This window comes from Heterodontus francisci, chromosome 7 (genome assembly GCF_036365525.1).
Source record: "Heterodontus francisci isolate sHetFra1 chromosome 7, sHetFra1.hap1, whole genome shotgun sequence".
Taxonomy (NCBI): domain Eukaryota; kingdom Metazoa; phylum Chordata; class Chondrichthyes; order Heterodontiformes; family Heterodontidae; genus Heterodontus; species Heterodontus francisci.
The window spans coordinates 134,451,271-134,465,509 of NC_090377.1; the positions used below are offsets into that span (position 1 = coordinate 134,451,271).

General features: G+C 42.0%; 1 protein-coding gene across 1 annotated transcript in view; it reads left to right on the forward strand.

Annotated features, from left to right (window-relative positions):
* Positions 1-14,239, forward strand: part of mcm3ap (minichromosome maintenance complex component 3 associated protein) — a 104,125-nt gene that overhangs the window by 39,986 nt on the left and 49,900 nt on the right. Inside the window, exons 11-16 of the mRNA XM_068036198.1 lie at positions 1,382-1,617; positions 2,851-2,904; positions 4,567-4,736; positions 5,811-5,923; positions 7,796-7,927; positions 8,428-8,541. Of these exons, the coding sequence (XP_067892299.1) occupies positions 1,382-1,617; positions 2,851-2,904; positions 4,567-4,736; positions 5,811-5,923; positions 7,796-7,927; positions 8,428-8,541 (819 nt within the window). The remainder of the gene's footprint in view (positions 1-1,381; positions 1,618-2,850; positions 2,905-4,566; positions 4,737-5,810; positions 5,924-7,795; positions 7,928-8,427; positions 8,542-14,239) is intronic.

The window sequence follows — 14,239 nt, forward strand, 5'->3', positions numbered from 1 at the left end:
CGCATATTACTCGGCAGGGGGACCTCGGTGCGGGCCCCGCCCCCCACTGCTTGGCGGCGTGGCCTTCATCTAAATATTTAAATTCACATAAGATACAAATGACTTTACCTGCTGGCAGCCGTCCCACGCCAATTTTATGGCCGCCAACAGCAAATGCCGTGCCGTCGGAAATCCATACGGACTTCCGAGGTGAGAAACTGGTGGGGAGAGGGGAGGAATAAAATTATCAGGGTGGGGGGTGGGGTGTGGAGAGTGGGGAAAACAATTTTTATTAGCTGTGGGGATGGTGGGAAGGGGTTGAAGGGCAAATGTGAGAAGGTTGGGGGGATGAGTTCTGGGTTGGGAATAAAATCAGTTTTGTTAACATAGAGCAATGAAAAGACCATTGGGGGGGTTGGGAAAGGGCTTCTACCTCCTAAGTATTTATGTTAAAAAAAGAATTAAATTCTAATACACCTTTTAAAAATTTAAATCTTTACTAAGGGCTTGAAGTCCTTTAAAAATGGTGCCAGCGCCTGTGCGATGGTGCCAGACGTCATCATGGGTGGCCGCTCTGTCCCCTCTATTTAAATGAGCCCCCGCGCATAATATTGTGGGGGCTCGTGGCGGCACTTCCATTTCGGAAGGCCGCCGCTTTCGGAGCGTGGAGCACTGATACAATTCAGCCCCTTATTTAAGGAAGGATGTAAATGTGTTGGAAGCATTTCAGTGAAGGTTTACTTGACTAATACCTGGAATAAGCAGGTTGTCTTATGAGGAAAGGTTGGACAGACTAGGCTTGTATCCGCTGTAGTTTAGAAGAGTAAGAGGTGACTTGATTGAAACAGACGCTCCTGAGGGGTCTTGACAGGGTTGATGTGGAAAGGATGTTTCCTCTAGTGGGAGAATCTAGAGCTAGGGGTCAATGTTTGAAAATAAGGGGTCACCCATTTAAGACAGAGATCGGAGAAGCTGTTCCTCTCAGAGGATCGTGAGTCTTTGGAACTCTCTTCCTCAATAGGCGGTGGAAGCAGAGTCTTTGAATATTTTTTAATGCAGGGGTAGGTAGTTTCTTGATGAGCATGGGGGTGAAAGGTTATCGGGGGTAAGTGAGATGATCTTATTGAATGGCAGAGCAGGATTGAGAGGCTGAGTGGCCTACTCCTCCTAGTTCGTATGTTGCCACTGCTGTTCTAAATGGTCGTTAGTAAAATTTTCCAATTCATTTTCCCTCGTTCCATCCTTAAAATCATCCTTTTGTTTCTCTGTCCCTGAGCCCTGCTGCAGGATGATTTTATGATTGTATAAGGAGGTTCAACTTCATTCAAAGAACAAAGGAGACTATGGATAACAAGCCATCTGCCCTTAATTTATAATTGGTATGATGTTTAATGTGTTGCAGGTATGTTGAATTGAACCGATCGATGTTAAGCGATCCAGATTATGCACCGTTGCCCAAGAAGTCCTTATTTATTGATCAGAAACGCACGGCGCTGATCGGGGAGGTAGTGAATGGAGGGCCTCTACCACCATTTACACCACATGTCCCCGTTTTGAGCTTTGACAGTCAAGGACGGTATATTGAAGAGAGCCGTGAGCCAACTAGTGCCAGCCAGAAGCAGATCCAGAGTGTAGAAGGTGTGTATAAATCTGTTTCTCTGATCAAGGAAAATGAAGCTAATGAAGGTGTTCTTTATGCTGAGCAGTTGGCAACTTCTGTCACCACAGACTGTTCTTGATCATGTCTTTAAAATATAATATTCACCAATTCAAGCAAATTGCAGACCAAAAATTTGAAAAGGAGCAGTAGCAGCAGAAGGTCCAAATCCTTGCTTGTTGATTTTGATCTGCACATGAGGTCTAGGTGATTTCTTTGGAAATCATGGAGTAGAAAGATTCACTAATGCCAGTGTTCTAGTGGTAGAATTTTGTCATTGTTAATGTGTTGGATATCAAGGATGAGAAATTCCAGCACCCAGTGTTGCTGTCGAGCATTCCCAGGTAGTTGCAGCACTGGTTAGATACAGAATATAGCCTCACCTACTCTACCCAAGAGCGTGTCTGCAACCCAATCCTCCTACTGCAGCAATGTGATGTTTTTCTATTTCCTGTACCAGCCATCCTGTGACCTCCTATCTTTCAGATGAGAAAGTAAACTGAAGTCCTGTCTGCCCTTTCAGGTGGTTGTAAATGATCCCATGGCACTATTTCAAGGAAGAGCAGGGGAGTTATCCTTGGTGTCTTGGCCAATATTTATCCCTCAAGCAACATCACTAAAAGCAGATAATCTGGTCATTACCACATTGCTATTTGTGGAATCTTACTGTGCATAAATTGGCTTCATCACAACAGTCACTGCACTTCAAAAGTACTTCATTGACTAAAATGCTTTGGGATATCCTGCAGTTATCAAGAGTGCTATATAAATGCTAATTTTCCATTTTCCTTTCTCCTTTTTTCTTTTCTCTTTACTCTTCTCCTCTCATCTTTCTTCGATCTTCGTCTTTCTCTTTCCTGTCATTTCCTTTGCTTTCTCTCTCTTGTGGTTCATCATTGTTTTTGTGCTGTGGGCTGCTTGGAACTGAATTGAGATTTCTAAAATGATTTCATGCATCACTCTTGCAGCCTGAAGACAGAGCCTAATTTGGACTGGAAGTTGTGCGAGAAGAGTGGTTTAAGCTACTTGATGAGCAAGGGGGTGAAAGTTACACTCCGATCAGCCAAGGTCCTCTTGAATGGCAGGGCAGGCTCGAAGGGCTGAGTGGCCTACTCCTGCTCCTAGTTCGTATGGTACCACTTGTTGGTTTGGTAGAAAATATGAGATAGACCCATTGTTAAACTAACATTTCATCTATTTTGTTTTGACATTAGGTGGCCATGAAGCAGCAAGAAAAGTTGAAACACATCCTGTTACATTATGTGCCAGTAAGTAATGAGTTTTTCTTGACGAGTTCTGTACCACAATACTACAATGGAATATACCTGCTCTCGTAATATTTTGGTTTGACATTTTTGTGCTCATCACGCTGAGGAATGCAATCCTTTGTGCCAATCCGAGGTTTGGTATGGCATGATTAGGTGCAGAGTGAAACCCTTTCGATACTGCCCAACTGATATGCCCTCAGCACCAACCTTTAATGGATGTTACCCACTGTACCAGTGTGGCATTTTTCATACCAGCTATCCTGTGGTCTCTTCCAGCCTTCCATCAAGCAGGTACTTCATCTGTCTGGCCTGGATCTGTACCCAGGACCTTGAGATGAAATGCCAGTATCTAATCCACTGCACCATCTAGCCCTGAAATGTTGTTATTTTGATCTAATATATTAAGGCTCAAGTAGTTTGGTGCTGCTGTGTACCCAGCTAGCCTCCGCTAGGTTGTAAACATCTTTATCTCTATTGTCTATGCTATCCAGATAAAACTAATTTGTATGTGGATGTTAAACAAATATGGAGGAGTAGTATCTTCCCATTGGTGTGGTTGTTTGGATGCAGGTTAAATTCCACATACAAAGCGCACTCCTTTGCTTTTTGTTTTATCACTTTCTGACCTGCTGTGATTTTAACTTATTTTTGTCTATATAGCATCTGGCACAAGATGATCCATCTGGCCTGTTATATCCAGTTATTCCCTTTTCTCCATAAAGTTCAGAAAGTGCAATAATAAACAGTGCCAGGAGTTTGTTTATTTCTCTTTTATAAAACCCCAGATAATTCCTTCAAATTTGGTCTTGTCTGCTATCCACCTTTGTCCAAGCATTGAGGTCTGATTCAGAATGAAACATCATGAGCTGTTGGGGCTAGGGCAAATCCATGGTTCACATGGATACTCTGTGATGCTTAGAGGGATTGTGCCCTTTGTTCCCCGTCTGGATAATGACCGATTAAGTGGTTCACAGAGGATCAACATTTTGGTTTCAATAGCTTTATGGAGTATGTTGGAACCAATATGTTGTTTAATTTCAATATTATATCAATACACTTCTTGTGTGTAACTCTGAATTCTTCGTCTTAAATTGCTCCCACTACTACCGTCCAGGTTTGGAAAGACCTAAAAATTTCTCACATTCTTTACTGAATTTCTTTTGGAAAAAACACCTAGAGTCTAAGCTGTAATCCTTGTGACAGCATTAGAACTCCATTCAAAGAATCAGAAGATTGTGCTGAATACAGCAACTGTGTTGTAATGAACTAAAAAAGCAATAAAACGGAAATTGCTGCAAATACTCAGCAGGTCTGACAGCATCTGTGGAGAGAGAAAAACAGTATTAATGTTTTAGATTTGTGACCTTTGATCTGAACTATGACGAAAAGTCACAGACCTGAAATGTTAACTCTTTCTCTCTCTCCACAGGTGCTGCCAGACCTGCTGAGTATTTCCAGCATTTTCTGTTTTTATTTCAGATTTCCAGCATTGGCAGTATTTTGCTCCTGTTAAAAAAAAAAAATCTTCTCTGCCAGTTGTTTCAAATGTAAATTTCCATTGCTTTGTTAATTTGGCTCATTCACTGTGCTGATGAATATGACAACTGTAGTTTTAGTCACGTGTGTTTTGTTTACTTACTATTTTGTCATGTTTGTTTGCAGCTGTGCTGCTGGAGGACCGAGTATTAGCTCAAGAAATGCCTTCTAAAGAACAGCCCTCTCAGCCACTGCCATTGCTTCAGGTTACTGCTCCTCCAACAGCTCTGCTGCCTGTCATCCCACAAGTGCCCAGTGCACCTCCTCCCAAGCCTCAGCCAGTCTACTCTGAAAAGGTACAACTGGACACATCAGAAGTGTGATTGTTGTCATTATTCTCTTGAATCTAGTTTTCTAACTGATTGTGTGTGCGCGCAGGACAGTGAATTTATTTTTGCCAGTTGTTTCTTACCTTTTGCAGTGTGCTTCTCCATTGCTGGTTGTGTTTGCAACAAAAGTTACTGCAATATTTGGTAATCAGTCCCTTTCCTGCAGAAAGGTATCTGTTATCCTTGAGGCATCCCAAAATGTTTCATGGCCAGTGAATATGTAGTTAATTTTGTGAGTTAGACAACATAACAGTTAACTGCACGCAGCAAGATCTCACAATGTCAGATGAAGGAGCACCTGATCTGTTCTGTTATTAGTTGAGGGAAAACGTTAGTCAGGATACTGGGAGAGTCAACTGCTCTTCAAGTAGTTTAAAATCACCTGAGCAAGCAGGCACAGCCTCCGATGATGACCTCTGATCGGCGTCATATCCAACAATGCAGTTCTCCCTCACTGCTGCACAGAAATGTCAGCTTGGAGAATATGCTCAAATCCCCGGGTGGGGTTTGAGTCACAACATCTGGGTCAGTAGCGGCACTTGCACCTCAATCTGACACTACATAATATTAAACATTCATGAAGCATTATTTATGTACCAGGTATTAGCCCGTGTACTTTGAGCGATCTTACTAATGGTTTTTGGGCATGTGAAGGTGCAGTTCATGTAGTGAGTGTCTCTGTTTGGTCCTGTGGGTTTGTTTTAGGAATGTAAATTATAGTATGGAAAGAGGGAGAAAAGTTTGGAAAAGGATAAATAAAAGCAATCCATTGCTACAAAACTGCAGTGGAACAGTTCATTATCATAAATAGGTGGAGTAGTGAGTAAGACGTAAGATTTTTATTTTGCTCTTCCTCAGGTGTAAGAAGTAAGAAAACTAAAAGAAAATGAAGGGCAAAAATTGCTTAAAAATTAGAAGGGAGATACAAATTTTAAAATGAAAGGAAAAGAATAATGGATGAAGAGCTCTAAATCAGTTCCCTTGTGTTTTGTGTTTGATGTTTTAGGATGACTGTGTTTCAATATTGCTTTCTCTCTTCAGATAATAGTTGAAGTGGTCAAAGACTTGGTTAATGATATGGTGAAGGATGTTCTCCGTGTGGAGTGTAAAGAGCTGGCGAAAGCAGGGGCGGCTTATGCTGCTGAAGCCATCAGGTACAAGTCTGCTTGAACTTAAGGAGTTGTTACTGGGGAGTGCTTGGAGGTAATAAGGTACTCAAGTCATCCAAGATGATGGGGGTGGATGAGTAGTGCTCCAGGGTTCTAATGTCACAATAATATTTTTAGATTGATGTGAAAATGCCATGAACTCAGATATTTTAAATGTTTGGTTAGCTTGTGGCGTAAAATATTTGGTCAGCGCCAATGTTACTTCTAAGCTGCGTGGCAACCCGGAAATGATTGCACAGGCTGTATATTATTTTCCCCCTTTAAGATTTTGCGCATTCATGCAAAACATTTTTTAAAGTAATTTAAATGACCAGGCAGCGCACACCGAAAATAATTGGCAGGGACATTGGTCAGTAGTACCTTGAAGTGGAAAGAAATAAGTTGGCAGTTCCCTCACTTTGTACGTGCTGTTGTAGATGGACACCAAACAGTGGAAGAAAGTCACATTGGAGGGAGACTACTCCTTGGACTGTTGCATGTTTGCTGCACGCTGGCTGGCACCTGCCATTGAGGAGTGTTCATCCCGTCCCAATTCTCCCAGCATCGCAGACTGCAATTTCCCATCCACCTAGGCTGGGATGAGAAAGGAAAATGGAGGACATTATAGAAAGGGTTTCACAACAGTACTCCAGTCTCAAATAAAAGCAAAATACTGCTGGGTATTTCTAGCACTTTCTGTTTTTACCTCAGTCTCAAAGCTAGCCAACTGTAATGTCTCAGAAGCTATGAATCCTATTCCCACTTGTTCCAGTGGTGCCATATTTTTTTTCTGGCTTGAAATAGTTTGAGTAGTCTGACATGCAGCTGCTAGTGGAGTACTGCGCTTAATTGGCAGTACTGTTATTCAGGGAGGCCATAGGATGGCTGGTGTGGGAGAAATGGTTGAGGTTGTTGTCTAAGGTTGGTACACAATAGCTTTACTCTGCACCGAGTCATTTAATATGTGACCTCGGAATGCTTGGTGGTGATACAGATGTATGAAACAAAAAAGTATTCCATTCCCCCAGATTAACATTACTCACCTTGAGCACCAAAAAAAGTTGTTCAACCAAGATATGGTATTATCTTACTCTAAGGTATTAGATTTTGGTAAGAAAAATGAAGAGGTCACATGCAGCTTACAAAATAAGGATCTAAGTCAGGTAGAGGAGCAAAGGGATCTGGGAGTACAAATACATAAATCACTAAGTTGTGACATGGGTCAATAAGGCCATAAGAAAGCAAACCAAACACTTGGGTTTATTTTAGAGGGATAGAACTGAAAAGTAGAGAAGCTATGCTAAACTTGTATCAAACCTTGGATAGACCACACTGAGTGTATTGTGTACAGTTCTGGTCACCATATTATAGAAAAGGATATAGAGACACTGGTGTGGTGCAAAAAAAAATTTACAAGGATGATCCCAGAGCTTGTGAGGTTATATCTATCAGAGAATCATAAACAGGCTGGGTCTCTTTTCTCTTGAAAAGCGAAGGCTGAGGGATGGCCTAATAGAGGTCTTGAACATTATGAAAGGTTTTGTGATAGTGGATACTGAGACAATGTGGGGAAGAGCAAAACTAGAGGCCATTAATATAAGATAGTCAAGAAATCAAGTAGGTACTCAGAAGAAACCCGGACAGTGGTGAGAATGTGAAACTTGCTGTCACACGGAGTGGTTAAGGCCGATAGTGTAGATGTGTTTAAGGGGAAGCTAAATAAGCATATGAGGGAGAAGGTTGGGAGGAGGTGTGAGTGGAGCATAGTCTGGTTGGGTCAAATGGTCTGTTTCTGTGCTGTATATTGTGTAATTCTATGTACGATTGTTTTTTAAATGCCCACTTTCCCACGGGTGACATCATTTTGTATTTTGCTAGTTTGTCAAACATGTCTACCGAGGAGCTGATTACAGAAGTCACCACGGAGATACTGATGCAAACTTCATCTGAGGAATTTCAGGCAGAGAGACAGAGGATTGAAGATGAAAAACGCAGGATTGAACAGGCCAGGTAGGTACTGATGCTCTCCCTTCCTCTGTAACCTTCTCCAGCCCTGCATCCCTCCTAAATCTCTACATTCTTCCAATTCTGGCCTCTTTCATGTCTGTGATTTTCTTTGCTCCGCCATTGGCATGCTTCCAGCTGCCTAGGCCCTAAGCTCTGGAATTCTCTTCCTAAATCTCTTCCCCCTTTCTACCTCTCTCTCCTTAAAGACACTTTTGCCCAAAGTTTTTATCAGTTGGCTTAATATTGCCATATGTGCCTTGGTGTCAAATTGTGTTGATAAAACGCAGTGAAATGCTTTGGAACATATCACTTTGTAAAAGGTGCTATATAAATGCAAGTTATTGTCTGCAATTCATGTTCAGGTATAAAAGGGGCAGACATCTGTTGACATCAGTGCCTGTAATCTGGATTTTCTAAGTCTTAAGTTTTGTAGTTTGGGACAGATAAATCCCGACACCTGTGAAGCATATAAGAATGATAGCTGAATGGTTTCTTTATTGCAGACTGAAGCAGGAACGGGAGTTGTGGAAGCGCCGCTACAGTCAGGCGTTATGTGATGAACTTACAGATCAAGTTGTGGATTATTCTGTAAGAAAATGTGCCATTCAGGAACTCAGGTAATGAATAACTCAGCAGCTTTTTGAAAACTAAGGAAGGATGGAATAGTGCCCTTACTGTACCAGTCAGCATTTGGGGTGATGCTAAGGACTGTGGTAGAGGTTGGGTGCTCATAGAATTAGCCAAACTGGCAGAACCACATTGGCTTGCCAATATAGAGATGGTACCACGCAGTGGGAAAAGACTGTCTCTGACACAATGTACGTTGTGTCTGAAGAAGTCATATCTGACTCAAAACGTCAATTCTGTTTTCCTCTCCACAGATGCTGCCAGATCTGCTGAGTATTTCCAACACTTCCTGTTTTTATTTCAGATTTCTAGCATCCGCAGTTTTTTTTATTCTAGTCGAAGTCCCAAAGAACCATAGGCATCTCTCTCCATTAGAGAGAGACCGTTAGTAACGTATAGCTTGAGGGGCACCTCTCCTCAAGCATGGGGTAAGGTGTGGAGTCAAGCCTCCATGAATTATCACAGCCAGTACGGGGATTGAACCCGTGCTGTTGGTGTCTTTCTGCATCACTCTCTAATCATCATGTCAACTGAGCTAACTGACCCCCCCAGCATCTGCAGTATTTTGCTTTTATTGTAGTAAGAAAGGTACTTGCTCAGAATCAGTATGGATGGCTATTAGGAATAACAAGGGTCAGAAAACACCGGTGAAGATAATTTATAGGCCCTCTAACGTAGTTATACTGTTGGACAGAGCATTAAAGAAGAAATAATTGGAGCATGTAACAAAGGCAATGTAATAATTATGGGGGGACAGATCAAATGGGCAAAGATAGTCTGGAAGATGTGTTTGTAGAATGCTGTCTGAATAGCTTCCTAGAAAATACAGTGTGGAACTAACTCAGGAGAAAGCTGTTTTCGATCTAGTATTGTGTATTGAGGCAGGATTAATTAGTAATCTCATGGTAAAAGATCATGTGGGGAAAAAGTGAACATAATACAATTAAATTCCATATTAAGTTTGAGAGTGACATACTCGAGTCCAAACAAAAAATTACGGAAACTTTAGGAACTAAAAGCCAACAAATCCCCAGGACCTGATGGCCTACGTCCTTGGGTTCTAAACAAGGGAGCTGCAGAGGTAGTGGTTTTCCAAAAATCCCTAGATTCTAGACGGTTCTAGCAGATTGGAAGTTAGCAAATGTAACAACGCTATTCAAGAAAGGAGGAGAGAGAAAACAGGGAACAACAGGCCAGTTAGTCTGACATCAGTCATCGGAAAATTGCTGGGATCTATTATTAATGAAGTCTTAACAATGCATTTGCAAAGCCGTAGCATGATCAGGCAGGGTCAACATGGTTTTACGAAAGGGAAATCATGTTTGACAAAATTGTTAACGTCTTTTGAGGATGTAATTAGTAGGGTAGATCAAGGGGAGCTAGTAGATGTAGTATACTTGGATTTCCAAAAGGCATTCGATCAGGTGCCATGCAAGATTAATATGCACGATAAGGACTCGTGAAGTTGGGATAATATATTAACATGGATGGAGGATTGCTTAACCGACAGGAAGCTGAAAGAAGGGATAAACAGGGCATTTTCAATTTGGCACAGGAATCCGTACTGGGGCTCAGCTGTTTACAATCTACATTAATGACATAGACAAAGAGATCGTGAGTATTGTATCTATGTTTGCTGACTATACAAAGCTTGGTGGGAATGCAAGTTGTGAGGAAGCCACGAAGAGATATGGATAGGTTAAGTGAGTGGACAATATGGTGGCAGATGGAGTCTAATGTGGAGAAGTGTGAGGTTATTCACTTCGGTAATGAGAATAGAAAAGCAGAATATTTTTTAAAAGACATAAAACTTTTAAATGTTGATGTTGAGAGAGACTTGGGTGTACTTGTACAAGGAACGCAAAGTTAGCATGCAAGTACAGCAAGCAATTAGGAAAGCAAATGGCATGTTGGCTTTTATTTCAAGGGACTGGAGTACAAGAACAAGGACGTCTTGCTACAGCTGTACAGGGCTTTGGTGAGACTGCACCTAGACTACTGTGCGCAGTTTTGGTTTCCCTATCTAAGGAATGATATACTTGCATTGGAGGCGGTAGAATGAGGGTTCAGTAGATTGATAGCTGGGATGAGAGGGTTGTCCTATGATGAGAGGCTGAGTATATTGGGCCTATACAGTCTGGAGTTTAGAAGAATGAGAGGTGATCTCATTGTCAAGCCCTTTAAGATTCTTGTATGTTTCAGGGTAGACACTGAGAAGTTGTTTCCCCTCGTTGGGAAATCTAGAAAAAGGGAGCACAGTCCCAGAATAAGGGCTCAATAATTCAGGACTGAGATGAGGAGAAACTTCTTCACTCAAAGGGTTGTGAATCTTTGAAATTCTCTACTCCAGAGGATTGTGGATGCTCCATCGTTGAATATATTCAGGGCTGGGATGTATAAACTTTTGATCTCTCAGGGAATCGTGGGATATGGGCAGCAAGCAGTAAAGTGAAGTTAAGGGAGACAATCAACCATGATCGTGTTGAATGGTGGATCAGGCTTGAGGGGGCATATAGTCTGCTCCTATTTCTTAAGTTCGCATGTTTGTCTTCATACTCCACCAACAGTCTGGCATAGACAGTGGGATACCAATTTTTAAATTATTAATCGGGCCAAGGCCTATAGTGGAGGACATGACCAAGGCTGCAGAGTACAAAAGAAAAGGTGAAATAAATTGGTATTCAGTGATGCCTGGTAACTAGAATCCTGGAAGCAGGTTCTTGGCTACTGTTTAGTGCGGGGAGACTTAGAAGTTGAGATGGCTCTTTTTTTAAAGAAAAAAGCATTCAGGATCCTTGGCTTCACTGATACAGGCATAGAGTACAAAAACAAGGACGTTATGCTAAACCTTTGTAAATCACTGGTTTGGCCTCAGCTACAGTATTGTGTGCAATGATGGTCACCACACTTCAGGAACGATGTCAAAGCCTTGGACAGGATGCAGATGAGATTTACGAGAATGGTGCCAGCATTGAAGGACTTTAGTTACATAGAGAGACTGGAGAAGCTGGGATTTTTCTCCTTTACAATAGAGAAGGTTAGGGGAAGAATGTATAGAGTTATACAAACTTATGAGCAGTCTTCATAGAATAGATAGGGTGCAACTGTTTCCACTGGCAGGAGGGTTGGTAACCCAAGGACACAGATTTAAAGTAATTGCCAAAAAAAGCCATGGGGGCGATGAGAATTTTTTTAATGCAATTATGATGTGGAATACATTTCCTCGTGTGGGGGAAGGATGGGTGATACTGAGGCTTTGGAAGATGTGCAGGTGAAGAGCACTAGACTAATTCCCAGTATAAATCATCTTACTTATCAAGATCTGACTGATGGAAAAATACTGTGTCCCAGTTAATGGTTGTTTTCAATTAAATGGATTAGGGAGAACCTAGAGTCACAATTTTAAACTGTGTAAGACCAGACCTTTCAGAAGGTAGTTCTTTTCCTAGGGAATAGTGGATTTCTGGAACAGGCTGTCATCTTGTGCTGTGTGAATTGCTGATTCGCTGAATTCCTTTAAGCTAGAGCTGCACCTGTTTCTGGCTTGGATAGAGATCGTAGAACCATAGAAAAGTTACGGCACAGAAGGAGGCCGTTCAGCCCATTGTGTCTGCATCAACTGAAAAAACTAGCTGCCCAATCTAATCCCAGGTACATCTTAGATGAGTTGAGAGTTTCTGCCTCCACCACCTATCCAGGCAGTGAATTCCAGACACCTACCATCTGGGTGAAAAGAATAATCTTTAACAAAAAGGCATTGCATGGAATTCAGACCTGGAAAGGTGGTGGATGCAGATTCAATAGGAATTTTCAAAAGGGAGTTGGATAAGTACATGAGGTGAAAAATGTGCACAGCTATGGGGAAAGGGCAGGGGAGTGGGACTAATTGGAGAGTTTTTTCAAAGAACCAGCACGCTATGTGCCAGATGACCTACTTCTGTGCTGTATGATTCTATAAAACTGACAAAAAAGATAAGTAAACTAAAACGAATAGAAAACACAGCTGCTCCATGACCATTGCAAAAAACCATTATTCAAGAAGGGTAACAGGGATAAACCAGGTAATTACAGGCCAGTGACCCTCTGTACTTCCTAGGGTCCTACCATCCATTGTATATTCCCTTGCCTTGTTAGTCCTCCCAAAATGCATCACCTCACACTTATCAGGATTAAATTCCATTTGTCACTGCTCTGCCCATCTTACCAGCCCATCTATATCGTCCTGTAATCTAAGGCTTTCCTCCTCACTATTTATGACACCACCAATTTTCGTGTCATCTGCGAACTTACTGATCATACCTCCTATATTCATGTCAAAATCATTAACGTACACTACAAACAGCAAGGGTCCCAGCACCGATCCTTGCGGTACACCACTGGTCACAGGCTTCCACTCACAAAAACAACCCTCAACGTCACCCTCTGCCTCCTGCCACTAAACCAATTTTGGATCCAATTTGCCAAATTGCCCTGGATCCTGTGGGCTCTTGCCGCCTTAATCAATCTCCCATACGGAACCTTATCAAAAGCCTTACTGAAGTCTGAGTAGACTACATCAACTGTTTCACCCTCATCTACACACCTAGTCACCTCCTCAAAAAATTAAATCAAGTTTGTTAGATATGATCTCCCCCTGACAAAGCTATGCTGACTATCCTTGATTAATCCCTGCCTCTCCAAATGGAGATTAATCCTGTCCCTCAGAATGTTTTCCAATACATAGTGTCAGAGGTTCCTTGGTGTACTTGTCCATAGAACACTGAAGGCAGCAGCACAGGTAGATAAGGTGGTTAGGAAGGCATATGGGATACTTGCCTTTATTAGCCGAGGCATAGAATATAAGAGCAAGGAGGTTATGATTAATCTGTATAAAATGCTAGTTAGGCCACAGCTGGAGTACTGTGTACATTTCTGGTCCGCCACACTATAGGAAGGATGTGATTGCGCTGGAGAGGGTGCAGAGGAGATTCACCAGGATGTTGCCTGGGCTGGAGCATTTCAGCTATGAAGAGAGACTGGATAGGCTCGGGTTGTTTTTCTTAGAGCAGAGAAGGCTGAGGGGGGACCTGATTGAGGTATACAAAATTATGAGGGGCTTTGATGGGAAGAAACTTTTTCCCTTAGCGGAGGGGTCAATAAACCAGGGGGATTAGATTTAAGGTAAGGGGCAGGAGGTTTAGAGGGGATTTGAAAAACTGCCTGAAGGGGTGGTAGAGGCAGGAACATTTAAGAAGTATTTAGATGAGCACTTGAAACACCATAGCATACAAGGCTACGGGCCAAGTGGTGGAAAATGGGATTAGAATAGTTAGGTGCTTGATGGCCGGCACGGACACGTTGGGCTGAAGGTCCTGTTTCTGTGCTGTATAACTCTATGACTCTAACCTATATATGTAACCACCTTCTAAGCAGGTGTGTTCTGAATGAGATCACTGGTATCGTTGCTGCTTCTGATTAAAGGAACCATGACGGACATGTCCATCCAACTTGTCCGACATAAGGTATCACAATGTATGCACTCTCCACCGTACCCAAAAACATATAATCTCCTCAGAGAGACAAAAAAACAGGTTATTAAAAAAAAAATCAAGGGCAATTTGGGTGAAGAAATCTGGAAAATTCCTCTAAGCAATCAAAACGAGTCCAGAAAATCACTCTAAGCCTGAATTCCCTGCAATCCCTTTCTGT